The sequence below is a fragment of the Lepidochelys kempii genome, chromosome 1 (assembly GCF_965140265.1).
Source record: "Lepidochelys kempii isolate rLepKem1 chromosome 1, rLepKem1.hap2, whole genome shotgun sequence".
NCBI classification, from domain to species: domain Eukaryota; kingdom Metazoa; phylum Chordata; order Testudines; family Cheloniidae; genus Lepidochelys; species Lepidochelys kempii.
Genome location: NC_133256.1, coordinates 213,800,289 through 213,826,729, shown reverse-complemented (window position 1 = coordinate 213,826,729; position 26,441 = coordinate 213,800,289). Strand labels below are relative to the sequence as shown.

General features: G+C 42.8%; 1 protein-coding gene across 1 annotated transcript in view; it reads right to left on the bottom strand.

The window, feature by feature from the left end:
- Positions 1-10,869: 10,869 nt before the first annotated feature.
- Positions 10,870-26,441, bottom strand: part of LOC140907150 (ovostatin-like) — a 47,630-nt gene continuing 32,058 nt past the window's right edge. Inside the window, exons 22-36 of the mRNA XM_073332481.1 lie at positions 25,461-25,512; positions 24,751-24,834; positions 23,491-23,667; positions 23,126-23,207; positions 20,799-20,955; positions 20,227-20,301; positions 17,597-17,762; positions 16,868-17,088; positions 16,040-16,255; positions 15,783-15,907; positions 15,414-15,504; positions 13,676-13,744; positions 12,473-12,575; positions 11,373-11,448; positions 10,870-10,921 (exon numbers count right to left, since the gene is read on the bottom strand). Of these exons, the coding sequence (XP_073188582.1) occupies positions 10,870-10,921; positions 11,373-11,448; positions 12,473-12,575; positions 13,676-13,744; positions 15,414-15,504; positions 15,783-15,907; positions 16,040-16,255; positions 16,868-17,088; positions 17,597-17,762; positions 20,227-20,301; positions 20,799-20,955; positions 23,126-23,207; positions 23,491-23,667; positions 24,751-24,834; positions 25,461-25,512 (1,746 nt within the window). The remainder of the gene's footprint in view (positions 10,922-11,372; positions 11,449-12,472; positions 12,576-13,675; positions 13,745-15,413; positions 15,505-15,782; positions 15,908-16,039; positions 16,256-16,867; positions 17,089-17,596; positions 17,763-20,226; positions 20,302-20,798; positions 20,956-23,125; positions 23,208-23,490; positions 23,668-24,750; positions 24,835-25,460; positions 25,513-26,441) is intronic.

Sequence of the window (26,441 nt, the reverse complement as noted above, 5' to 3'; positions counted from 1 at the left end):
GTTATTGTAAAGTGCCACCCAGGGAGCCTGAGCCAGTGTGGAGGCCCTGAACGCTCCACCTACCCTGGGCGGGGTGCCAGGTTGCCCAAGAGCAGCCCCAGCCCATGCCCCCACCCCCCCGGGACAATTGCTGTCCCAGAGTCATTCAGCCTAGGACTGGAAATGTACATTTCAGGGCTGTCTTGCCCAATTAGGGACAGGGGTAAACTTTCCCCAACCAAGAGCCTTACAAAGGTCAGCAGCATTTGGCCTCTAGGGGGTGGCGAGGTCCTCTGAGCTACTTTCCCTGGGTCACTTCCTATCACTTCTTCTGGATTCACATATGAAAAAAAAATGAAAGAAGGTAACCCCAACCTGCTGGCCCCGTCTGGGCTCTGCATACAATTTTGTCCCCTCTGGGAGGCTTCTCCAGCTCCTTTTGGTGCTAGATGCACTCCTCCCCAGTCTCTCCCTTCTGAGCTGGGTTGCTCCCTTTTTCACTCTGTCTCCATTTTGAGCATGTTGTGCAGAATTGGAGGGGTGGGCCTAGCTGGGCCCAGTATAGTCCTTTCACCCCTTCCGTACCAGTATGGGTTTGTACCCCATCACAAAAGCTCAATCCATTGCAGCCAGCTATTTAGCCTGTTGCTTTGTGAATTAGGATCTGGACTGGCGAGCCATGGTTATGCTGCCAGGTTGGTATGAGGATGAGCAGGGGAAATTGGAAAAAGAAGGGTCTTCTTCCTAAAAGGTAAAGTCCTGAAGAGAGGAGGCCAAGACTGGAGAAAGGGCACACTTCTGGCGAGGCCATGCGCAGGGCCAAGTCCTAGGGGAAGTGCAGCTGGTGTGTTTGACTCATTTTGGTCCCAATCTAGCAGTGGCAGTTGAGGGCGCTCAGGCCCTCACAGGCTCCTCTCAATGCTTTGGGGGATTGTGCCCTTTATTTGGGAGACCCTCCCTTGCTGAACTCAATGTTCTGGAAAGGCCCAGACTATTTGCAGGCAACCTGAACTCTTTATTAATGATGGGGTTTTTTGCCATTTAATTCTACTGAAAGTCTGCTCTGATGAAGCCTTGGCTGGGATGATTTAGTTGGCACTGGTCCTGCTTTGAGCAGGGAGTTGGACTAGATGACCTCCTGAGGTCCCTTCCAACCCTGATATTCTGATTTTACCCAAAATCTCAAAACAGTGCTACAACTTGGGGCAGGGAAATAGTCATCAGCATTTGCTTTTTAATTGTCATCAGAAAGCCCCAGATTAAGCACTGTTGGATTGACTGAGGCAGTTCACAACTCTTGGAGCTACTGTTCCACTGACATCTACTGAAGCCTGAAGCAGCTCTTCACTAAAGGAAATGATCCCCCTGGAGCTGCCAATAACCACTAGGGCTTATCTGCTCACCAGCTACATTCACTGAATTAAGTATAGCTGTACTGAATGGTGAAGGCATATACTGGAGCAGCTTGGGAGAGCTGTGGTTGTAATATGAGGAGATCTGGGGATTAGTTTGAGGAGCATCTGAGAGCTGTGATATGAGATCTGGGCCTGAATGCCCCCATGTGTGTTATCAAAGGAAAGATGTGCATATGGACCTTGAGGTTGCAGTTGGCATCATTTGTGTAGGCTGTGTCAGTAGCAGGGCACTGGGTTCATCTTGCCATGGGTATTGTCAGTAGTGAGTTGGGACATGAGAGCTGTCTGTGGATTTAATGATGGGTAGGGGAAAGTATATGTTTAGGTGGTATCTTGTGTTGATGAGTTAAGGGGCTATAAAACGTATGAAGTGGTTGTTAAATTTTGCAAGTGTGGTGTGCTCTCAGGGCATAGGCTCACTGTTTGAGCACAGGGCAAGTGCAGGTAGTGCCCAGGATGGATAAAAATCAATGATTTTTTTAATTTAAATTAGATTATTTTGATAAAATGTTTTTTTTGTGGAAAAAAACTATCTAAAGATAGTTTTAATTAAGATGCATTATAGCTCAAAGATATCTCATCATGGAATAGAGATTACACATTCTAATTCTATAGTATGAGACAATATATTCATGTAATGCTTAAGAAAAGTTTTGTAAATGAGTTCCAATAGTTCATGGATTAGGGACCCAATCTGATGGGGTTCCAGGAGCTTCTGTATAGATTATTTAGGTTAATTTTTCTATCTACCCAATGGGACTCAGTGCTCAGTCTAGAAGATACCATCAGAGATCCTTAATTTTGCAGTTCTCAAACTGTAGATTTGTGTCTCCAGAGATAACATACTTATTAACAGCAAAAATGTTTTTAAATGAATAATATATAGAGGTGGGAAATAACAGACCTCAACCCTATTGTCCCTCTGCAAATTTGTGTACACAGAGTCAATCCCTTACCTCTCTCTAAAAGTGCAAAGTTTCAAAAAGTTCAATGAACAGAAGTTTGTTGGGGGTGGAATAAGTCTGGACAAGGAGAAGAAATCTGGAGATAAATGTGAGAAGGGAGGGACAGGCAGTAGAAACAAAACTGAAACTGTTTGAGCAGCATATTCCAGAAGTCTTGAGGTCTTTCTGAGTGTAGCCCTCATTGATTTGAGATCTACCATACCATTCTCTCACTAGAAGGGAAAACCTATAATGGCAGGAGGCCGTAAAAGAGACACAGTTTAGGAATATTTTAATGAAGTTCCTCTACCTGTCGGTAAGACAGGCATGTGTGCAAAATCCAAACAGTGCAACAAAGAAATGCAAGGCCTGGTTCCCCAAATGAAACAACATCATGAGAAGTGTTCCTTCTCAGGAGGAAGCTGCATTGAAGATGATGAAAGGAACATGTTTGAACATGCAGGATCTTCAGGTTGGTAAACTTTTTTATTTCATATTTTTTTCTTAAGGACTGCCTGTCTTCCTTCTGGACTATTGTTGAATTCTCATGTTTGAGCAAAAAATATCATTGTTACTCTATGGTACTATCATTTTAGATGCAGTTGTGATAAAAAATAAATAGCTGAAATAGGCAGATCTTCCTTTTACAATTTCACCTTTAAAGTTCTACTGTCTGTCAGTGAATGTAATGAGTGATACTAAATGAGCAGTGTGGTAATAATAATTAAATAACTGCATTGACTTATTTTGTTTAGGAGAATCCATCCTCAACATACAGGATTCTGAAGACTATCCACCTTCAAGATCACCATCATTTTCTATAGTTTCAGAGTTATCTGCCAATGATAGTGTTTCAGTCACATCATGTATGTCACATAGCCACAGTATATCACTTGTAGCAAAAAAAAAAAATCTCCATTATCCAGAAACAACCATAGATAAGTTTGTGATAAGAACCAGCAGATTACAAAAAGAGGTAATTGATGAAAAAATTGCCTGGTTTGTTTATGCAACAAACTCTCCTTTCCGTATGATTGAGAACCCACACTTCATTAACATTAAGACCAGGGCACAGTCCACCCAACAGAGCAGATGTCACAGGCAAATTGCTGGATACAGTGTATGAAAGAGAAATTGCTCAATGTGCAAACGGTCTAGAGGGTGAAATTGTTAACCTGAGTCTTGATGGGTGGATCAATGTCCACAATGATCCTGTTGTATGTGCTTGTGTGACGACAGAAGAAGAGAATGTCTTCCTTACAGAAACAATTGATACATCCGGAAATGCAAAAACAGTGGAATACTCACAAGAAGTAGCAGTAAAAGTTATGACAAAAGGTGAAAAAAAAATCAAATGTCTTGTACGCAGCTTGGTCACAGACAATGCTGCAAATGTATCCAAGATGAGAAGAAATTTAGAAGAGAGTGAAGAGCATCCCAAGCTAATAACATACAGTTGCAGTGCTCATTTGATGCACCTCCTAGCCAAAGATTTCAGTGTTCCAGAAATAAAGGCTAATGTTGTTGAAATTGCAAAATACTTCCGTAACAACCACTTTGCAGCAGCTGCTCTGAAAAAAGTGGGAGGAACCAAGCTAACTCTCCCACAAGATGTGTGGGACTATTTTGTTTTGGACTGTTTTGAGCACTATATCAAGAACTGGCCTAATATGATGACAGTTTGTGAACAAAATCGTGAAAAAATAGATGGCACTGTCATAGCCAAAGTTCTCAACATTGGGCTTAAGAGAAATGTTGAACACATGCTGAGTAACCTGAAGTCTATTTCTGTAGCCTTGAACAAAATGCAGGGAAATAGCTGTTTTATTGCTGATGCTATTGAAATTTGGAAGGAACTGAGTGAGATCTTAAAAAGAGAAATATTCAATGACAGAGTTAAATTACAAAGACTAAAAAAACGAATGGGACAAGCTCTATCTCCAGCTCATTTTCTTGCAAATATTTTCAATACTTGGTACCAGGGTCAAACCTTAACTGCTGAAGAAGAGGAGCTGGCTACAGCATGGACATCCAGCAATCATTCCTCCATAATACCAACTATAATAAACTTCAGATCTAAGGGTGACGTTTTCAAGAAAGTCACACCAGTGAACTTGGAGTAAGCACTTGGATTCAGAGACTATTGAAGTGATAATCTCACTTTTAACAGCAGTAGTTTCTTCTGCCGGAGTAGAAGGAATATTTTCTTCCTTTGGACTAATTCATTCCAAACTGAGAAATCGTTTGGGACCTGAAAAAGCAGGAAAGCTTGTTTTTCTTTTCCAGATTATGAACAAACAGGAAAATGAAGGTGAAGATGACTGTAGTTAGCTACTTTAAGTTTCTCATGTTGAACTGGCTGACACAGTCTATTTATTATTTTTTTTAATATTTCATTTAACTATTGTCGTTAAAAACAATTTTAACAAAAACAAACCTGATTTTAAAAAAAACTTGAACGTTTAACTAAATTAAAAAATATATATGCTTGTTTTGTTAAAATATTATATGTTTGCTATTGAAGAAAAAAAATCCAGAATACATAACGTTGTTTTTTTAGTTAAATCAAACAATTTAAATGTCTGTCTGGTGATGTTCTCCTCCTAATACAGCCTGGCAAGAAAATTCTCCAGATATTAATGATTAACCTGTTGAATTGCAGATAGTTCATCTCCCAATGACTTTATGAATATCTGCTTCAGTTACCTTTGGGAAATGAAATAACCAAACACTCATTCATTTTGTGATATAGCTGTAAAACTAATCTGATAAGTTTTCAAAATAAATCAAGGTTTAAAAATGTATCGTGTGTACCTTCTAAAAATGAAACAGACATCTATCTCTGAGTTGTGAGTCTTCCTGACTAGTGATTTAAATCAAATTCACCTGGTAGTGCCTGTCCATAACACTGAAAAGCAAAGTGGGAATGTGTGTGTTATGGGTTTTGTGAGGCATTGCTTGAAGAGGGCAGAGTTAACATTGCATGGGCATTTATATGAACTCTGTATTTTCTAGCTCTCAGAAGTTTGAGTTTTGCTGAAGTCAAAGTTCTGGAAGCGCATGAGGTATCAACAGGCAACCTTAACTCTGCATTAACAAAGATCTTTGCCATTTAATTTACCAGTTTTTTTAAATGGAAAGAGAAATGTTTGTTGGTAGGAGTTAATGTTTATATAAACAGTTGTAGTTCTCACCTAGGCTTGCAGCTAGTATGCTACTGTGACAAGGTAATAACAAAAAGAACTAGCTTTTATTTAGTGCTTTTCATCAGTAGCTCTCGAAGAATGTACCTCATTATCCCCAATTTACAGATGGGAAACTGAGGCAGAGAATGGTGAAGTAGCTGAAAAGAATCATAGAAATGTGGGGCTGGAAAAGTCCTCATGCGGTTATCAAGTCCAGCCCCCTGCACTGTGGCAAGACCAGTTAAACCTAGACAGATGTTTGCCTAACCTGTTCTTAAAAACCTCCAGTGATGTGAATTCCCCAATCTCCCTTGGCAGCCTATTCCAGAATTTATCTACACTTATAGTTATAATGTTTTCCCTAATATCTAACCTAAATCTCCCTTGCTGCAGAGTAAGCCCATTACTTTGTGTCCTACCTTCAGTGGACAGGGAGAACAATTCATCCTGGTCCTCTTTAGAACAGCCCTTAATGTATTTGAAGACTGTTATCACATACCCCACCCCCATCTTCTTTTCTCTAGACTTAACATACCTAGTTTTGTTTAACTTCTCCTCATAGGTCAGGTTTTCTGAACCTTTTATCAGTTTTGTTGCTCTCCTCTGGACTCTCTCCAATTTGTCCACATCTTTTCTAAAGTATGTCACCCACAACTAAACATAGTACTTCAGCTGAGGCCTCACCAGTGCCAAGTTAAGCAGGACAATTATGTTCCATGTCTTACATATCACACTCATGTTAATACACCTCAGAATGATATTAGCCTTTTCTACAATTGCATAACACTATTGACTCATGTTCAATTTGTGATTCACTGTTACCCCTAGATCCTTTTCAGCAGTTATTCCCCATTGTGTAGATGTGTATTGGATTTTTCGTTCCTAAGTGTAGTACTTTGCACTTGTCTTTATTGAATTTCATCTTGTTTTCAAACCAGTTCTCCAACTTGGCAAGGTCATTTTGAACTCTAATCATGTCCTCCAAGTGCTTGCAACCCTTACCAGCTGGGTGTCATCTACAAATCTAATAAAAATATTCTCTACCCCATTATCCAAATCATTAATGAAAATATTGAATAGTACCATACCCAGGACTGACCCCTTTGGGACCATACTAGATACATATTCCCAGTTTGATAGCAAACCATTGATGACTGGTCTTAGACTATGGTCTTTCAACCAATTATACACTAACCTTATAGTAATTTAATCTAGAGCACATTTCTCCAGTTTGCTTACGAGAATGTCATGTGGAACTATATCAAAAGCCTAACTAAAATAAAGATATCTCAGATCTATTACTTCCCCCCATCCACTAGGACAGTAACACTGTCAAAGAAATAAATTAGGTTTGTAAGGCATGATTTGTCTTTGAAAAATCCATGCTGGCTTTTCCTTATAACACTATTATCCTCAGAGTGCTTACAAATTGATTGTTTAATCTTTCTTCCATTGTCTTTCTAGGTATTGAAGTTAAGCTGACTGATACCTCTTTATTTCAGTGTTTATAGATAGTGGTCCAGTCCTCTGGGACCTCACATGTCCTTCATGAGTTCTCAAAGATAATTGCTAATGGTTCCAAGATGACTTCAGCTAGTACCTTAAGTAGCTGAGGGCTTGTCGACACTACCGCTGAAGTAAGTGTAATTTATGTCACGCAGGGGTGTGAAAAAACCATTTCCCTGAATGATGTAAGTTACATCGACTTAAAGCGATGTCTACACCATGCTATGTCAGCGGGAGATGCTCTTCTGTCAACATAGCATGATACAGCTGCGCTGATGTAGCATGGTAGTGAAGATAAGCCCTTAGTGTGACAATCAGAGTCCAGAGGCTCCAAGGGAAGCCCAGTGGGTCTGAAACCCAAAGAATAAATAATTGGAACAACTGTTTGTATACAGTATTATTGTACTATAAGAGTGTATTGGGTAAGACTTCATATAAAAACTGGCAACATGCTGGTTATGGATATCGTTGTGTGAGGTATATGCAGATGGCGATTAGAGTTATGTATGTGTGATGGAAAGATGTTCCTAAAATATGTTTTGGGGACAGACTTGATAAACAAGTTTGTCCTAGACAAAGGAATGTTGTTTTTCCTGTTTGCTTGTGTCTCCAATGTAAACTGAGAAAGGTGAGGTCAGAGACAGTGGAAGCTACATTACATATGTGTCAAAAGGGGGTGGGGAAGGGAGCTGTGGAAAAAATAGTTTGTGATAATGTAATTAATGACTGTATCATAATGCATACATTCAAGGGACCACATTAAGATTCCACAGGCACCCATAAGTCTGCCATTTCCTATCTATCTGCCAAGTGTTTGACTTTTCAATGTTAATGTTCTTTTAACTTGGTGTGTGCATGTGTGTGTGTGTGTAATATATATGTAGGGACTGTGTTTGTACGCATCACAAATGGGCTATTGTATACAAACAATAACCTAATTGTGCTATTGAGGAATACAACTCCATTACAGGTGTGTTAGTGAAAGGTAGTATTGCTAAAATGTGCTTAATGTAGCAATTTATCAGAAAAATCCCCAACTTCCTAACTTTGAATAGTAAAGTGTGATCTAGTGTGACACTCTGTACCTCAAAGTAGCACCATGCCCCCCTCTAGATCACCAATGTGATATCATTATGATATATTTTGTACACAGTATGTCTTGTGAGGTATCATTTTAAAAGTCTTGATCTGGAGAACATTAACATCCTCTTGGATGTATGTGCTTTCATCATATGCAAAGTTATAAAGTATTGTTATGTGTGTGTTACTGAAATATGTTGTGAGGTTGGAAACACCCACAACCAGCCTTTTAGGTACAACAATGGAGTAGCCATCAATAGGCAGACAGTATTAATGGCTCATCAACACCCATTAATGAAAGAATTCTCTGTCCCAGAGATTGTATACAATGGAGATTGCCTGACCAATGGGGACTGCCTGATCCCCACATCACAGTAAAGATATTTCCAGCAAGCTGAAATAAAATATAAAAGAGGGGAAGTGACATCATCACTTGGCCTCTTTCTCCACCCCCCACACCCTTCCCCCTGACAACTCAATATCTGGAGGAATGTCAGGAGGACGAAGACTTTGAACTGGGGGAGGGTGGTCCCAGGCTGGAAAAGAATCCCAGCCTGTGTATTGAGGATCTATAATCTGCTTGTACTGTCAGGGTGAGACACTGCTTGATTCAAATCCTGTTTAGTTTGTAGAATTTGGACTGTAAATTTATTTTTATGTCTTAAGTAACCAACTTTAATCTCTAAGCTTGCTACTTATAATCAATTAAAATCTTTCTAAAGTTAATAAAACCTCTTTTATATTTTACTTAAAACAGTGTGTTTTGGTTGAAGTGGTTGGGAAATCTCAGCTCAGTTTACAAAGGCTAGTGTATGCCCTCTCCATATCGAGGGAGCAGTGCTGGGGAAGGGCAGAGGGAGCTAGGGAGCTCCAGCCTAGCAAAACCCCAGGCTGCAGGCCAAGTTAAGGGCCCACAAAGGGTACTGGGGCTGCAGAAGGGCAGCCCAGAGACAGGCAGAGGCAGCAGGTCCAAACCCCCTTTGCCAATGATGAGTGGCCTTTACGGACTGCAGTCTGCCCCAGTGAGCGGGAACTAGAAGGTGACGGGCAGTAGCCACTGAGGCGAGGTGGGAATAGGGGGTTGGAGGTTCCCCTGAGTGGGGAGACCAAGATTGTGGGTTGCTGTGGTGGGCAGAACCCCTGGGTAAAGGGCACCGGGGTCCAGGAGGGACATGGGGGCCAGCAGCCGGCAAGACATCAGCCGGCAGACGGCGCTCTGGGGCTGGAAAGAGCTAATTCCCTGGACAACCAGCCAGAGGCACTGCGCCAGTGACTCGTCGCCCCGCCACACCTGGGGAATGGCACCGTGAGCACAACTTCTTCTGAGTGAGGTTTATACCTCAAATACTAGTGTAGTGATTTTAAGTGATAAATTAAAGGGTGTTGGCTGGAAACAGTAAAGAACAGGTTAAAAGTTTTTTTTTATTTTCTGTTTGCTTATTTGGGGAAAGGGAAATAGAAACAGAAAGGCATAAAACTGAGCAGCAGCAGTGAAGCAATTGCAAAGTTAGACACGTTCAGGTTAGAGGCAGAGGAAAAAAGAGAAAGTGTCAATTAAAGGACACAGAGATAAAAATGAACATGAAAGAGCTGAAGTTGAAGGAGAAGGAAATGACCGCTGCCTTAGAAGCAGCAGCATACTAGCGAGCCTTGGAACTAAAGCAACTGGAAGCTAAGACCCAGAAACAAGGCAAAGAGGCTGCAGAGGTGGAGGCTGCCAGAGAGGAAGCCACACGCAGAAGGGTCATGGAGCTACAAGCCAAAGAGGCTGAGGAGAAAGAAAAGGAATGGAACACCAATTGGAACTGTTAGAAAAGCAGAAAGAGATCCCTGTGTCACCAACAGATCCCATCATTCTGAGACTCCACAACTGGGACCAGCTGTGTCTTGCATACAAAGAGTCTGACTGCATTGAGGAATACTTCACTACTTTTGAAAAGCTGTGTGAAGTCCATGAAATACCTGAAGACAGGAGAGTCCCCACACTGGCTGCAAAATTGTCTGGTAAAGTTCAAAATGTATTTAATAAAATGCCAATTCAGGATGCTTTAGTATAACTCAAAATTTGAAGAAATGGTTTGGAAAAAATGTTCCAAATTACTCCTGAGGTGACGAGGGTAAAATTTAGAAATCTTAAGAGGAGTGTTGGTGTGAGTAATAATGAATCTGGGTTAAGGGAAAAGGTGTTGAAGATTTTGAACAATTGCTTGATGTCACTGCTCAGGAATATTTCTTGAGGATGGGTAAGGATGTTGTGAAGCAACGTATCGGGGATAAAGCTGTAAAATCTGTGATAGAAATGGCCACTCTGGCAGATGCCTTTGAGGAAACCCAGTCATCTATTGAGAGTAAACTGCAGAAAGAGGGTTTTAAACCTAGGGGGAAGAGGGGGATCCTGTTTTACCCCTGGTAAGAAGAAGCATGGTTGGGAGGCTAAACACTCACTACTTTCCTGGTAATTCCTCTCTCAACTCTCCCGAAAGGGGTGAGGAGCCCCAAAACTGCTATCAATGAAACTCTTCTGGGCACCTAAGAAATCGATGCCCTGAGCTGAAGGCAAACCAGCCAAGAAGCAACTGCCAGCCAAGGGGCCCTGTTGGCTGTGGATGAACAATTATCTTTGTGAACAGAACTCTCCCCTACCTGAACAAACAACATTTGAGAAGAGTTGTCAGCGTCACTTCATTAAAATGAACCAATCCACACACACACTGTGATTAGGAGTGTGATATTTATTGAAATGGCTCGAGCCAAACTCAATCACTCAGGGCAATGAGGATCTAAAATCACATTTCCACAGCTGTCATTTCTCCTGGTGAAAAGGAAAAAAAGAGAGTGATTAAAATCTATAGATTATTTTTTTTATGCAGAAATTATTTTTCTCTCTACAAATTATAATTTTGGGAGGAATTTGTTGCCATACATGTGATTTCCAGGAATCCAGTCTTCTAAAAGAAACACCTATGTATAGTGTGCACCTGGGTACCTCGGTGGGAGAGGGTTTCCGGGACTAAGCACACAATCTCAACTTTGTTAGGATAGACCAGCAACTGTGGCAATGATCTTCAGGGAATGAAGGTAAGATCCAGGATGGATCTTTGGGAGTGTTGGCAGAGATCAGGCTTTCCTGATCCACAGCAGTGTGTGTGGATTTATCCCACATCCAGCTCTCTACATTCCATTTTCCCCTCCACAAAGAATCAACTCTCTTCTGCTCTTCTTTCCCCATTCACACCTACCTAGTGTCTATTGCTCTCAGTTACCTTTTCCTGACTCCTAGCAGGTTTTCGCTTGAATCTTCACTGCAGGGCGTATTGTATTCAGCAAGAGCGTATTCGTCTGGAAAAGAAAAGGAAGAAAACGTTCATATTCCAGTGACAAATCGCTCCAACCCCAGTGCATGCACATCTGTGGTTAACACATATTCCAGCTCCACCAGCATCGAACGGATCTTGTTGTGGCCTCCCCAGCTGTTTAGGGACGTGTTTCCATGGCTGATTTAGACTGCACGGTCAGTGCCCAATGCTTTCCACTGGGCCTACTGACAATGTTCAGAAGGGAGGACTATCAGTAACTAGAGGAGCCATTTCTGATGCTAATTATGTTGATCAGATGGTAGTGTGTACAATCACAGGAAGCAGAATATACCCTCCCATCCTCTGGACAGCTCTACTGATCTGGGCAGAGACAGCTCCTTTTATCCCAAAGCTGGGCAAACAACATGGGACCTTAATGTGTAATGGTAACTATAGCTTTTGGTACTTGATGATGACTGAAAGAACAGAAGTTGGTCCAATAAAAGCTATTACTTCACTCACCTTGTCTCTCTGATACAACCATGATTACTTAGCTGCTAGCTATTATGGCAATGATATGGTTGGTGGGTGAACCAGGCCAGACTAGACAAGAGACTAGACAATAATTACCCTGGGTCATTTATTTTTACCATCATGCCAAATCTATGGCACGAGGGCTAAGCCACACATTGAATAAGATAAAGGGCAAACGTCCCTGTAGTGGCTTGTAATAAGTAGTTCTTGGGAGTGCCACTGTTCATCCTTCTTTTTATTCAAATTAAACAAGAATGTGGAGAGAGAGAACTCCCAATGACCCCTCTGGGGCCCAGTGTGCTGTATCATAACCTCTGAGAATTGGTAGAACCAGTAAATGCTGATAAAATCAGTAAAAACTGAAGCCTCACTTTCCACTCGCTGTTGCTCGGAGAGCGAAAAAAAGGCAAATGCAGAAATGGAAAGACAGGCCTGCAGCTGGGGAAATGCACCAGATTTTACAGTTATTCAGCAGCCTGGGTCATCCTAAAGCTTGATTCACTAGATCTCTTCTCAGGCTCAGGGAGGCCTACCTGTTTCATAGTAGTCATAGAGGTGCACTGAAGCAGGTTTGATATCAGACACAGGAAGGTTTTGCTCAACCGAGAAAGAGAAACTGATTTCCTCCTGGGTCACCTGGAAATGGGAGAGAAAAAATGCATCAGACTTTGTTTTGTTTAATGTCTACTTCACTGAATTGCTCTGAGCAGAGATTTCTAAGCCCTTCTCTCTCTTTCCCCATCCCCCCATAAACAGTGTCTTGTTTCTGCCAGCTTCCCTCTCTCTAATTGTTCAAATCCCACTTTAAAGTGCTGTGTTTTATTTAGACCATCAGCTCTTAGGGGCAGGGATGGAGGTTTATCTACATGTGTAAAATGCTGTGGAAATGTGCGGCTCTTCTGTAAAGATTAATAATAAATGCACAGAGCTCCCTTTCCATGGCACTATACTGCTGTTATATTCTGCGTTACACTGTACTCATTTGTAGGTCTCAGGGACAACAGAAAAAATATGTATAACTTAATTGCTATTATTCTATATGGATTTATATAGTGTGACTAAGTCATCTGAACAGCTCACTTTACCAATTAGAATCATAGAATATCAGGGTTGGAAGAGACGTCAGGAGGTCATCTAGTCCCACCCCCTGCTCAAAGCAGGACCAACCCTGACTAAATCATCCCAAGCCTAACCTTAAAAATATCTAAGGAAGGAGATTCCACCACCTCCCTGGGTAACGCATTCCAGTGCTTCACCACCCTCCTAGTGAAATAGTGTTTCCTAATATCAAACCTAGATCTCCCCCACTGCAACTTGAGACCATTGCTCCTTGTTCTGTCATCTGCCACCACTGAGAACAGCCGAGCTCCATCCACTTTGGAACCTCCCTTCAGGTAGTTGAAGGCTGCTATCAAATTCCCCCTCACTCTTCTCTTCTGCAGACTAAACAATCCCAGTTCCCTCAGCCTCTCCTCGTCAGTCATGTGCCCCAGCCCCCTGATCATGTTTTTCATAATTTGTCATATTTTTTCATAATTTTCATAAATTTCATCATTTTTCAGAATCATTTTTCTCATAATTATATGAGATGGCAACAGACACCTGAATCTCTCTGGACACAACAATAAACACAGGCTGGCTGATGATGTGTTATTTCATTCATTTAGGAGTGCATTTTAAGTTCCAAATTTTACAGAAACAACAACAACAAAAGGCACATTCTTCCACACACTTACATTTGACAAGTAGAAGAAGACATGGCTGTGCTTGGTATCCACCTGCATCACCTTACGATCATCCTGAAGCTTTAAACAAGGCAAATAATACCAACTTTAAACACAAGAAACATCCCCAAATCTACACAAACAGCAAGTCTGTGGTGCCACAGTGACAGTCACGATTGGTAATACAAAAAGTGGTATTTATTGCTGAAGTCCTAAGAGGAGTATTAAACAATCACCACAATGAAACACAGGACTTCTCAAAATTCACCCTTTTTTTCTTTTTTTTTTTAATTTTATTATGAATTCAACATTGGACCCATTTGAATGGAAAATGTTGCATGTTACCATTTTTTTCAGCTCAAGCTGACTGATTTTCTAGTGAAAAGTGCAAGGTCTTTAATGTGAGGTAGCTGTTTGAGCAAAATAGTTCCACTATAAAAATAGGCCAAAAAAAAGGCAAAAAAATGGTAAAAATAAACAATTTTGTTTTAACTGCTCCCAAAAGGAAAATGTGGAGAGTACAAAAAAATTCCACGCCAAGTACTGCCAAAGACAAGTTCTGGAATTCATACAGCTCCAGACACAAAGGATAAACCCAATCACAGGGTGATAAATGTGCTCTAAATGCACACACATACACAGAGAAAAGCAGACAGGGAATGAACAGACTCTGAGAAGAAATGCTTTCTATCACATACACTTCCTCTTTTCACTTCCCTGGCAGTTAAGTTGCATAGTTTGATGTTCACAAACATTTCTGTGTTATACGCCAGCCACAGCTGCTGTTGAAAGATGCCAATCTGGAGATGGGCCTGAGATTGAAACCCCACTCCCAGCCCAGATTTGAGAGTGTTTGATCTGGGGATTTGAGCCTGTTACGGGATTCATTCAAGTGTAAATTGCATCCTACTCCATGCCTTTGTGTGAAATGCCTTAGAGCAGTGTTTCTCAAGGATCAGGGTAAGTGATCCCTGAGATTTCCCTGAGACAGTTTAGGAAGGCAGCAACCCACTCCCTGATATCAAAAAGGTTGAGAAACACTGCCGTAGAGTCCTTGGCTGGAAGCTGAAACTAAATAAATCCAGGCTACCAATAGGGTGCACATTTTTAACAGTGAGGGATATTAACCACTGGGACAATTTACCAAGGCATGTCTTGCATCCTCCATTATTTGAAGTCTTTAACATGAGATCAGGTGTTTTTCTAGGAAATAAGCTTCAGCTTAACCACAAGATATGGCCTTGATACAGGAATATTAGGTGAAATTCTCTGGCCGGTGTTATGCAGGAGGTCAGACTAGATTATCACAGTGGTCCCTTCTGATCCTGTAATCTATTAATCATAACCTGGGGGGTTAGATAGTACAAGAGAGAGTGGGGAAGGGGAAATATAGATTCTTCCATGTTTGTTAAACTGTGCTACACATACATTGGCAACATCACATGGCAGGGTGTCCAGGTAGGCATGGGGAACCACATACATCACATGGATGATGAGGCACAGTGCCCAAGGCCAAGCACATTTAACCTCTCCAGGAGTAGTTACTGTGTAAATCTCACTTCATCAAATGGGCAGCTAAAGCACAGGGGATGTGGCTAGATCCCTGGCCCAAGTGGTTTAACTGAATTCTCCACATGACTCAGGACACCAGTTTGTTACTCAGTTCCTCTTCTTAACCAATCCCTGGTGTAATATCATCTAACCCCCACTGCCCTTTGGGTGGCTTACTGACAACATTCCCTTTCTGTACCTTCTGCAGGGACGATCTGACAGGGACGAAGCCGGAGAGCATCTTGACATCAATAATGGCCATGTTGGAGGTACTGCGCTTCCCGGCATAACTGAAACGAGAGAGACTGGATCACGATTGGGGAGGAAACACAATGACATGCACAAATACCCTATGAAATCTCACTGAACTGTATGACCCTTCTTTCCCATTCAGTTATATCAGCGGATGGAAAGGTTAGCAATAGGAGTCAGTGTCATTCAGCAGAAGGTCCTGCATGCCTTACTGCAGCTACACAATAGTATGCTGCAGTGTGCTCTTTTTAAATCCCTCCCCCAACACATTACCCTATGTGGCATTCAGGGAGCCAGGGCAGTGGGAAGGGGTTACCTGGCTGAGAGAACAAGGTCAAACTTTGGCAGGAAGCTGCCTGCACAGGAGGCATTCACTGTCTCCACAGAGAGAGAGAACCCAGAGGCCTTTTGAGGAAGGTAGATGTTGTATCTCAGGGTTGTCTAGAAGAGATAAAAATTGTCATGTAGCACAGGAGCCCCTGCATCACCTGCGGTAATGCTGCAGTCCTGCTGAAGGGAAAGGAGAGGAGATCTCCTGAGTTATCAGCTGAAAGGGCTGGAAGCCTTGTTTACCTGCAGATAGACACAGCCATTGCCTTTTACTTCTACGCTGTAATTCCCTGGGAGACTGGGCAGGGACACTTGCTGCAGCAGTAAGCGGTTCCTGTTATGCACCTGGAAAACCTTATTCAGAAGTTCCTTGGAGCTGATGTCGACGGTGTTTTGACCATCCTTTGAGAAGGTGAGATACCCATATTGGGCTAGTGCTTGGAGAGCGACAACAGTGTCCTGTAAAGTACAACATGGCCCCTCATTAGAAAGAGTCTCCACTGGGATATAATGCATAAGACTGGTACAGCTCCTATACACCCCAGAGAGCCTGTCACCTCCTGTTCTGGGATAGAATGGAAGGAGTGGAGCGGAGAGAAGGTGGTTTTGTGGCTTGAACTGAATTAAGACACCTGCATTCTATTGCTGATTGCCACTGACTTGTTGTGAGAACTCAGGCAAATCATCATTTCCTTACATTTAAATAGTGGTTACCAAGACATCTATAGCAGAGCTCTCTGTGCACTGACAATTAATGTTACAGGAGCACAAGACATCCAGCAGCATTAAAGACAATGGAACAAATTAACTCAGCCAGCTGGTGAATCATTTCCTAAAAAGCATCCCACTCCCCCGCTTCCAGGACCATACCCTCCACCTGCTCCAAAACCCCTGTCAGATAAATGGCTTTTGCACCAGATTTGGTCTATTTTGGAACAATGGGAGAGGGAAGTTTCAGAATCCCTAGGTCCTCTCTCGGGGCACTCTCCCAGCAGTGGAGGGGCACGGGGATCCAGCGTGAGAGCTTGACTGTTTTCAGGGTCTATTCCTTTGAACAGAAGCAATATTAACCTGTGTGGAGGAGAAGCCTCCATATGGATTCTGCTGTTTAGCGACCCACTGCACGATCTGAGCTACGTATGATAACTCCTCTGGAGTCAGGGTGGGGCTCTGGAGCAGCGCCAGTATCACATAGCAGGTCATCTCAATCTCAGCAGAGGCAGCACGGGAGTTGAAGGAGGGGAATATTTCTGCCAAGGGCTTCTCTTTCCGCTCCCAGTGCACTGAGCCGCCTGAGAACAGAAAGGAGATTATGAGGAGCTTGATCAGTTACCTAATGGTTAATGTGCAATGTTGCCATGTGGGGGATACAGCTTGATTCCCAATGCTCGTCCCTTGCTCCCATCCCTCTTTCACTCAAGTCTAGCAGGTCTGGGAGGTTGTAGAGGGCAACCTCATTTCTCAGTAGCTAGAATTCTGAACTGCAAGAGACCCAGGATCTATTTCCAGAGAGAGGGCGTGGTAGAAGGGAAGGAGTGCAAACAGGGGTCTATAAAAAGAAAGGAAAATGAAGCTGCAAGAACATTAGGCCTCAGTTTCCCCTTCTGCATAGTCCACAAGGTAAAGAGACATTCACAGAATTCATATTCCACTTTGGAGATAAGTCCAACCAAGGTTGCTGTGGAATGGGAAGGTAGCAGGGGCTGGACATCAAAGACTGACGTTTTTCATACCACAGGCTATTCTGCTCTCAAACCACTCTCAATGGTTATCTCATGGGAAAACTCAGATGACACTCACCAACTTTTGTAGCCGATTTGTCCAGCTCCTTCAAGAAGAATCTCCATTTCTCCTCGTTACCAGCTAACCCATAAGTGTAAGCCAGCAGAGCTTGATAATAAACATTGTCCACATTCCTGACAGATGCAGCGTCCAAGCAGGACAGACCATTCTGGACCAATTTGTGCTATCAATAAAAATGTGGTTTAGGTTTGTTTGGTATTCAGTTTAGTGCATCAGCTTCTCCTTACAGATTTCAACTGTTCTTTAATCATCCACCACTGGAATCTCATGTTGAGCATATGGCACGTTCACTTCCAAAGGGGCTGCAGAGTGCAGGAAGATCTCTTAAAGAGGAGGTCTCTTCTGAAAAGTGACCATGAAGAAATGGCACCTTCTTACCAACACACCTGCTGAACTAGGCCTAGGGGGACCTGGGTTTTATTCCCAGCTCTGCCTTTTACCAGCTGGATGACTAAGTCACTTTGTTTTTCTGTGCCTCAGTTTTCACATCTGTAGAATGAGGATAATGATAGTGCCCTCTTTGTAAAACAGTTTATCAACCAATGAAAAGTGTGATTAGAACTAGGCATTATTAATTGTTATTATTATTATTATTACTGTTATTTATTTGCTGACTTTAGCGACAAAAATAAATTTTCACTTCTATCAGCCTTGCAGAATTATTCCAACTCTGGATGAATGAGCTGGACTCTATTCCGGCTCATACATCAACAAGGGACTTATTAACTATCTTCCACCTGCACAGTCACAGATACATCTGGTGAGTGTTAATATGGTGATAATGGGATTGCACAGGTGTAACTAAAGAAACAAATTGATCCTGGAGAATGTTTTATTACTGTCTTTTTTGGGTCCCTATCTGGTCCCTACCACCATCGTATCTGAGTGCCTCACAATCTTTAATGTATTTATCCTTACAACATCCCCATGAGAAAAGGAAGGCCCTTTCATGGATCAGTAACTGGCTAAAAGATAGGAAACAAGGGGTAGTTTTCAGAATGGAGAAAGGTAAATAGTGGTGTTCCCCAGAGGTCTGTACTGGGACCGGTCCTATTCAACATATTCATAAATTATCTAGAAAAAGGGGTAGATAAGTGAGCAACAAAATGACAGATGAAATTCAATGTTTACAAATGCAAAGTACTGCACATTGGAAAACATAATCCCAACTATAAATACAAAATGGTGGGGTCTAAATTAGCTGTTACCGCTCAAGAAAGAGATCTTGGAGTCATCATGGATAGTTCTCTGAAAACATCTGCTCAATGTGAAGTGGCAGTCAAAAAAGCTAACAGAACGTTAGGAACCATTAGGAAAGGGATAGTTAATAAGACTGAAAATATCATAATGCCACTATATAAAGCCATGGTATGCCCACATCTTGTATACTGCGTGCAGTTCTGGTTGCCCCATCACAAAAAAGATATATGAGAATGGAAAATAGTACAGACAAAGGCAACAAAAATTATTAGTGGCATGGAACAGCTTCCATATGAGGATAGATTAAAAGGACTGTTCAGTTTGGAAAAGAGACGACTAAGGGGGGATCTGATAGAGGTCTATAAAATCATGAATGGTGTGGCGAAAGTGAATAAGGAAGTGTTATTTACTCCTTCACATAACACAAGAATCAGGGGTCACCCAATAACATTAATAGGTAACAGGTTTAAAACAAACAAAAGGAAGTATTTCATCACACAATGCACAGTCAACCTGTGGAACTCATTGCCAGGGGATGTTGTGAAGGCCAAAAGTATAACTGGGTTCACAGAAGAATTAGATAAGTTCATGGAGGACAGGTCCATCAGTGGCTATTAGCCAAGATGGTCAGGAATGCAACCCCATGCTCCAAATGTCCCTAAACCTCTGACTGCCAGAAGCTGGGACTGGATGACAGGAGAAGGATCACTTGAAAATAGCCCTGTTCTGTTCATTCCCTTTGAAGCACCTAGAACTGGCCACTGTTGGGAGACAGGATCCTGCACTAGAGTAACCACTGGACTGACCCAGTATGGCCATTCTTATGTTATCATCATCATCCCCATTTTAGAAGAGAAACAGAGAGAGGAAGTGATTTGCAGGAAGTCTGTAGCAGAGCAGGGCATTGAACTCAGGCCTCCCATGTCCCGGCTAGCACCCAGACCACCTCTTTCCTCTCCATTGCAATCATGATGTTGAAAAATGGAAACACAGCTTCAGGCTAAGGTCCTAGAATGAGTTTGCAAGGCTAGAAGCTAGAACAGCTGTATAGTGTACACTAAAAAAGATTGAGCTGGATTCTGCCTTTAAGGAACTCTGTTTTCTAACACAGCTGGACTGTTCTTGAAAGCTAAGATTTTCTACTGATGTGTGAATCCCTAACTGCAGTTAAACTGGGGACACAAGACATGACTAACTGATATAATGCATTAAGTATCCAGTGCATTTGTGAGGCCATTTACACATAATAATTATGTTACATAATTGGGTACAGACCCCTTGATATGGCCATATAGACACTCAGTGTGCAAAAGCCAGTATTTAAGACCTCACTGAAGAGTAGAGATGAGGCACAGATTCTCACTTCCACGCTGTTTGTGACATATGACTGACCAATCTAATAAGGCAGGGTAGCACTTAATTCATACCGAGCTGGGGAGTCCGGCTTCAAGCAATGCTGCAGTGACATAGGCTGTGAGTGAAAGTCCATCTTCTGCTCCACCCTGAGCAGAACACAAGGAAAAAGGAGGTCAATATGCCCTTGCTAAACCAAAATGTACACAAGTGAAATACTCAACTACCAGCCAGACTAGACATTATAAGGAATCCATGTGTTGGGTGCACATACAAAAAACAGGGGGTCAAATTCTACTCTCGGTTACACCAATATAAAGGCAGAAGGACTTCAGTAGGTTTACTCAGAGCTTACACTTGGATAATACAGCAGAATATGGCCCCGTGGTCCTTAGTTATAAATGCATATATGCAGCATTGCGGAATAAAACCCAGAACCTTTGGCTCATAAACACACCCATTTCTATTGCATTGTCTATCAGTACTAGTAGAAATTATATTCTGTCCATGGGACAGCTGCTAGAGGGCAGCTTATCCCAATGAAAGGGTTGAACATTTGGGGATAAGGATAGCAATTTGGCAGTGGCTGGACAGTTTTATCCCTGTGGCAGGACTGGAAGCTTGGGAGAAAGCTAAGATCACTCACCTTCAAGGCATTGTTGAAATGGTCCCCAACATTTTGGAAGCAGCCGTCTGGCTTCTGTTTACTTGCCAGCCAGGTCAGGGTTTGAGATTGGACATCGTCATCGATATATATGTAGCGTTTGGCTTGTGCAAAAGACTTGTATACGAAAGCAGTGAGCCTGCAAGTGAACCACACAACAGGAATGAGAAGCAGGGAATATCTCTTTATTCTGCTACCACCTTCCACAGGGGTGGCTGGAGGAGGCAGAATCCAGAGCCCAATCTGGTCTCATTTAAACCTCCACTCCATGATTTCCCCATGACCATCCCCTGGAAAGCAGTGCTAGTTGCAGAAGTCTGCACACTAGACACAGAGGTGGGACTGAGAGAACTTTGAGTAGAGGCACCATGTTTCGAGGCTCATTTTCCTGACCCACAGAACTCTCCCTCAGCAGAGCAATTCCTAGAGAAAGGGCATGAACACCTGTATGTTTCCTGCTGGGGCAGTGTGCCACACCCCACACACAGAAGGGTAGGATGCCCCCAAACACTTAGCAGTGAAAGCTGCATGATTGACAGGCAGCCCTGCAGACTAGACTGACAAACCCTAAAGAGTGATGTTCTCTGTTCATGCACAGAACAGGTACAATTCACACTGCTGTGGTGTAAGCTTCACCGAGCTAGCCATTCCCCTCACCTACCCACCACACCAAAATCTGCATCAAAATCTGGAGGTGAAAGGCTCCCTTTGCCATTGCCCTATTCCTTTAAGCAATCCAGTCCACCTCAATGGGTAGTAATCAATGGCTCCATGTCTAGTTGGCAGCCGGTATCAAGCAGAGCGCCCCAAGGATTGGTCCTGGGGCCGGTTTTGTTCAATATCTTCGTTAATGATCTGGAGGATGGCGTGGACTGCACCCTCAGCAAATTTGCAGATGACACTAAACTGGGAGGAGAGGTAGATATGCTGGAGGGTAGGGATAGGATACAAAGGGATCTAGACAAATTGGAGGATTGGGCCAAAAGAAATCTGTTGAAGTTCAACAAGGACAAGTGCAGAGTCCTGCACTTAGGACGGAAGAATCCCACGCACTGCTACAGACTAGGGACCGAATGGCTAGGCAGCAGTTCTGCGGAAAAGGACCTAGGGGTTACAGTGGACAAGAAGCTGGATATGAGTCAACAGTGTGCCCTTGTTGCCAAGAAGGCCAATGGCATTTTGGGATGTATAAGTAGGGGCACTGCCAGCAGATCGAGGGACGTGATCATTCCCCTCTATTCAACACTGGTTAGGCCTCATCTGGAGTACTGTGTCCAGTTTTGGGCCCCACACTACAGGAAGGATGTGGAAAAATTGGAAAGAGTCCAGCGTAGGGAAACAAAAATGATTAGGGGGCTGGAGCATATGATTTATGAAGAGAGGCTGAGGGAACTGGGATTGTTTAGTCTGCAGAAGAGAAGAATGAGGGGAGATTTGATAGCTGCTTTCAACTACCTGAAAGGGGGCTCCAAAGAGGATGGATCTAGGCTGTTCTCAATGGTAGCAGATGACAGAACGAGAAGCAATGGTCTCAAATTGCAGTGTGGGAGGTCTAGGTTGAATATTAGGAAACACTATTTCACTGGGAGAGTGGTGAAGCACAGGAATGGGTTACCTAGGGAGGTGGTGGAATTTCCATCCTTAGAGGTTTTTAAGGCCCGGCTTGACAAAGCCTTGGCTGGATGATTTAGTTGGTGTTGGTCCTGCTTTGAGCAGGGGATTAGACTAGATGACCTCCTGAGGTCTCTTCCAACCCTAATATTCTATGACTCTTTTGTTGGTGATGGGAAATTATCCTGACAGGACACTATACACATGTAAATAGTAAATAGCAGTGCGGGAGGTTTAGGTTAGATGTTAGGAAAAACTTTTTCACTAGGAGGGTGGTGAAGCAGTGCAATGGGTTACCTAGGGAGGTGGTGGAATCTCCTTCATTAGAGGTTTTTAAGGTCAGGCTTGAGATGGGTGGGATGATTTAATTGGGGATTGGTCCTGCTTTGAGCAGGGGATTGGTCCTCCTGAGGTCCCTTCCAACCATGACATTCTATGATTCTATTATTTCAATGTCTTAGAGGTGAAAGGCTTTATCTGCCATTCCCTAGTCCTGGGCCATCAGTTTCCCCCATCCTGGGGATGGACTGTAACCAGTGCCGTAGAGGTGAAAGGCTCCATACCCCCCTGAGTCAGCAGTCCACCTGCTGGCACTTCTGTCCCTGACTACAGAATCAGATTGTTGAGGTATTTCCGTTCTACACCATAAACAGCTTCCTCTCCTATCCCAGGTCCCTAAACAGCTTCCCAGCTCTCACCAGGTGCTCCCTTCCTCATCTCTGGTCCCAAACGAACTATAGGATCCATCCGGGTGTTTGTATGACAACTGCTTCTGGTATCCTGCAACCAAAACAAGAAGAACATATTTTCTAACCCCAGTAATGGACCTGTTTTGTTCTCTGATAAATTGAGGCTGAAGAGTTTTGGACTGAAGAATAAAAACAGTTTTAGTGAGTTATTTCACTGGCTATGAATTCTAACAGCTTGTGTCCTGTAATGTACCATCATGCACACCTCTGGGGCTTTCTAAACCATCAATAACTATTGCATGTACACTGGAACTAGAATGGCATTTCAGCAAAATCGGCCACAGGATTATAAGGAGGAATCTTAAACTTCTCACCGCTTGTTAAGTATCCAATACCCTTGAATTTGATCTCTGTAGTCAGCTGCCCTGTCTTATTCAGGTAGTCCAGGATGTAGATGTTGGGAGCGAACAGGACCATGTTCTGCTCCCCACAGCCATAGGGCATCTGGAGAAGATTCTCCATGTTCCTCATGGTCATGCCCAGGAGGTCCCCTGAGGAATGGGAGACAGAGGGAGTCAGTGGAGTTCAGAGTTGGTATTTAATACATTACAGTATACACTGTTTTATTTTACCAGATCATGAATTTGCAGACAGATACTGACTGACAGAGAAATTACAGTGCAGAACACTCCGCATGGGTAGCTTCTTAGGCCATTAATTTTTAAAATATAGAGCTGCAGACAAATAAGACAAATAGGGAAGATCTAAGGAAATAGGAATCAAGAGTAAAGAACATCTGAGCATCAGTATTGAGTTGGGAGCTAAGAAATAGCTGTTACCCTTTTAAAAAACAGGCTGTGTTCTTGAAGCCACATTCTCCCCATGCTGCAATTTCAAGGTGATTGACTTGCGGGGAGTTGCATGGGCTTAACTGAGAGCAGCATTTAGCCTGTGGATATGTCATTGCTAGGATTCATTTCTCCAGTGTGGTCACTGCGGCCAGCCGCACTGCACCTCACATTGAGCCAGAAAGACACTTTTTAAAGAACCAGACTCAGTTCAAAATTATGCTCATTAATTTCAGATCAACAGTTCCCATGGTTCAGTATTTCCACTTCTTTGCACCTTGCGTAGTTATTGGAGCTTCTCAGATCCTGGAATTCCCATTCAGTGGGAAATTCTGAAATACCAATTTTCTTTTCATTCCAAATTGGAATGAAAAAATGAAATTTCAAGATTTCCTACAAAATGAAACTCCAGAGTTTTGCTTCAGAAAAATCTAAATGACATTTTATTTCAACCTTATCAAAACATTCTTTTCATTTTGACAAGGCTGATCTTTATTGAAACTAAATGTTTTGACTTTTTTTGTCAAAATTATGATATGTTCCTGCAGCATGTTGCAATTTAGTTGAATCAGCATCTTCCAATGGAAAAACATTTTGTTGGAAAAATTCGGACCAGCTCTTATAGTTATTCACAGCTTTGCAAAGGGGATGTGAAATGCTAACAACTCAGATTGACAGTGTTGTATACCCACTCTACACTCATTTTGCACTGGTGTCAGTGACAACACGAGGTTAAGGCCAGGGGAGACTCAAGACCTTTATTCTTAGTATAAACATTAAACTTACCGAGGACAGAAAAAGAAGCTCTGGCTGATCCCTGCACCAGGTTCGCTGGCAGCTTTGGAGACACCATTTGAGAGACAGCTTTGCCTGTTGGTAAGATATAATAATAACAATTAATAAGAAATCTCTTTTTTTGAACCACTAACTTTCCCTTCTATAGTACCTTCTTTCCAACAATGGTCATACAGTTTAAGCCTGGGATCCTGGCTATGTACTCGAGTGGTTAGCCAGTGCTGCCATGGCTTCATTACTATTGTTATTTGCTGTAGTTAGATTAAACTAGCTCGGGTAAATCTACATATGCTACACTCACACCTCTGATTGCAATATAGACACACCCTACGACACACAGTTGAGTGGTTTTAATTCTACTCGTTGGAGGGTAGCTGTGCATATACACACTAGCCATTACCTCCCATGGACAAAATTAGAATAGACCCGGGTAGTGTCACTGCCTGAGGGCCTGCAAGCAAAACCAACCCCATCGTTTTAATGATCCAAAAGGACTGACGTGAAAAGCAAACAAACAACCACAGGGTGAAACACATTGCGACAACTCTTTCAATCTCAAAGAACTAAGGGGCTATTAATTAGGGCAGGGAAGGGCCCTGGTCGAACAGTGTTTTAATCTGGAAATCTCTCTGATAGCAATCACTTGCTGAATTTGTAGCCATGGCTGCCTTACAGGAGGGAACTTGGAGAGATGCCCTTACCTTTTGTGCAAATGAGGGAGCTCTCAGTCACCTCCTTTTTGATGCCTTCGGGCTGGTTGGCAGCAGGGAAGTGGAGAGGGAGGAAGACATAGCAATGAAACCAGAAACAAAATAATGCTGGAAAGCGCAAATTTGTAGCGTGCAGCATTGTAACAGGCTGCCCCCAGACTACTGAGTGAAGGTGACTGGCCTTCCATTCCAGTGGCATCACTCCCTCCCCATCTTGGCACCCAGCAGCCTTTGGTCTTTGTGTACCATTCCTCTCCACCAGGAAGGCAGCTGGGAGATGTGCTGCAGAAATTCACAGCTGAGGAGAGCTGGTCACAGTTCCAGCTTCCTTTGGTGCAGCAGCTGCCCTAGAGATCATAGGACAAATCCTGGCCCTTTTTCTGCACCCCTGCAACATCCCTATAGAAATGGGCCAAAGGCACCAAATGTGTGGAAAAGAACTTCCCCAAAGTCTGAGATCATCTCTTCCCCACTGACTTCACTGGGCTTCCACAGGTGTAAATGAAGGCAAATTTTGACCCCATGAGTGACTGGCTGCAGTAATATGCCAGATGTCATAAATTAGTGCAAATTCTGTCCTCAGTTACATCTGGACAAGCCCACTAATAGCCCCTGTGCACCACTCTGGCTATGTACCTGGAAAATGTCTCCCTCTAGTGGGAAAGAGGATAAAAGACAGATTGCTCCTTGCACATAGCCAAAGGAGGTGCTCCTTTAGCTCACGTGGAAGAGCTTTTATTTTTGGTGATGAAGGTCCCTAGTTCTGTTTCTGCTGACAATATGTGCTGGTTTCATTACAGCTGCATGGATGTAAGGCTTAACTGACAGCAGAATCCAACCAAGTGAATCCAGTCACAAGATATGGGAGATGGTGAAATTCCAGTACTGGCCATGTTGGTAGAGCGTTTGGCAACTAGTTTGGAGAAAGCGGGTTGAACTTTGATGCCATAACTGCTCTGTGGGTTGCAGCCT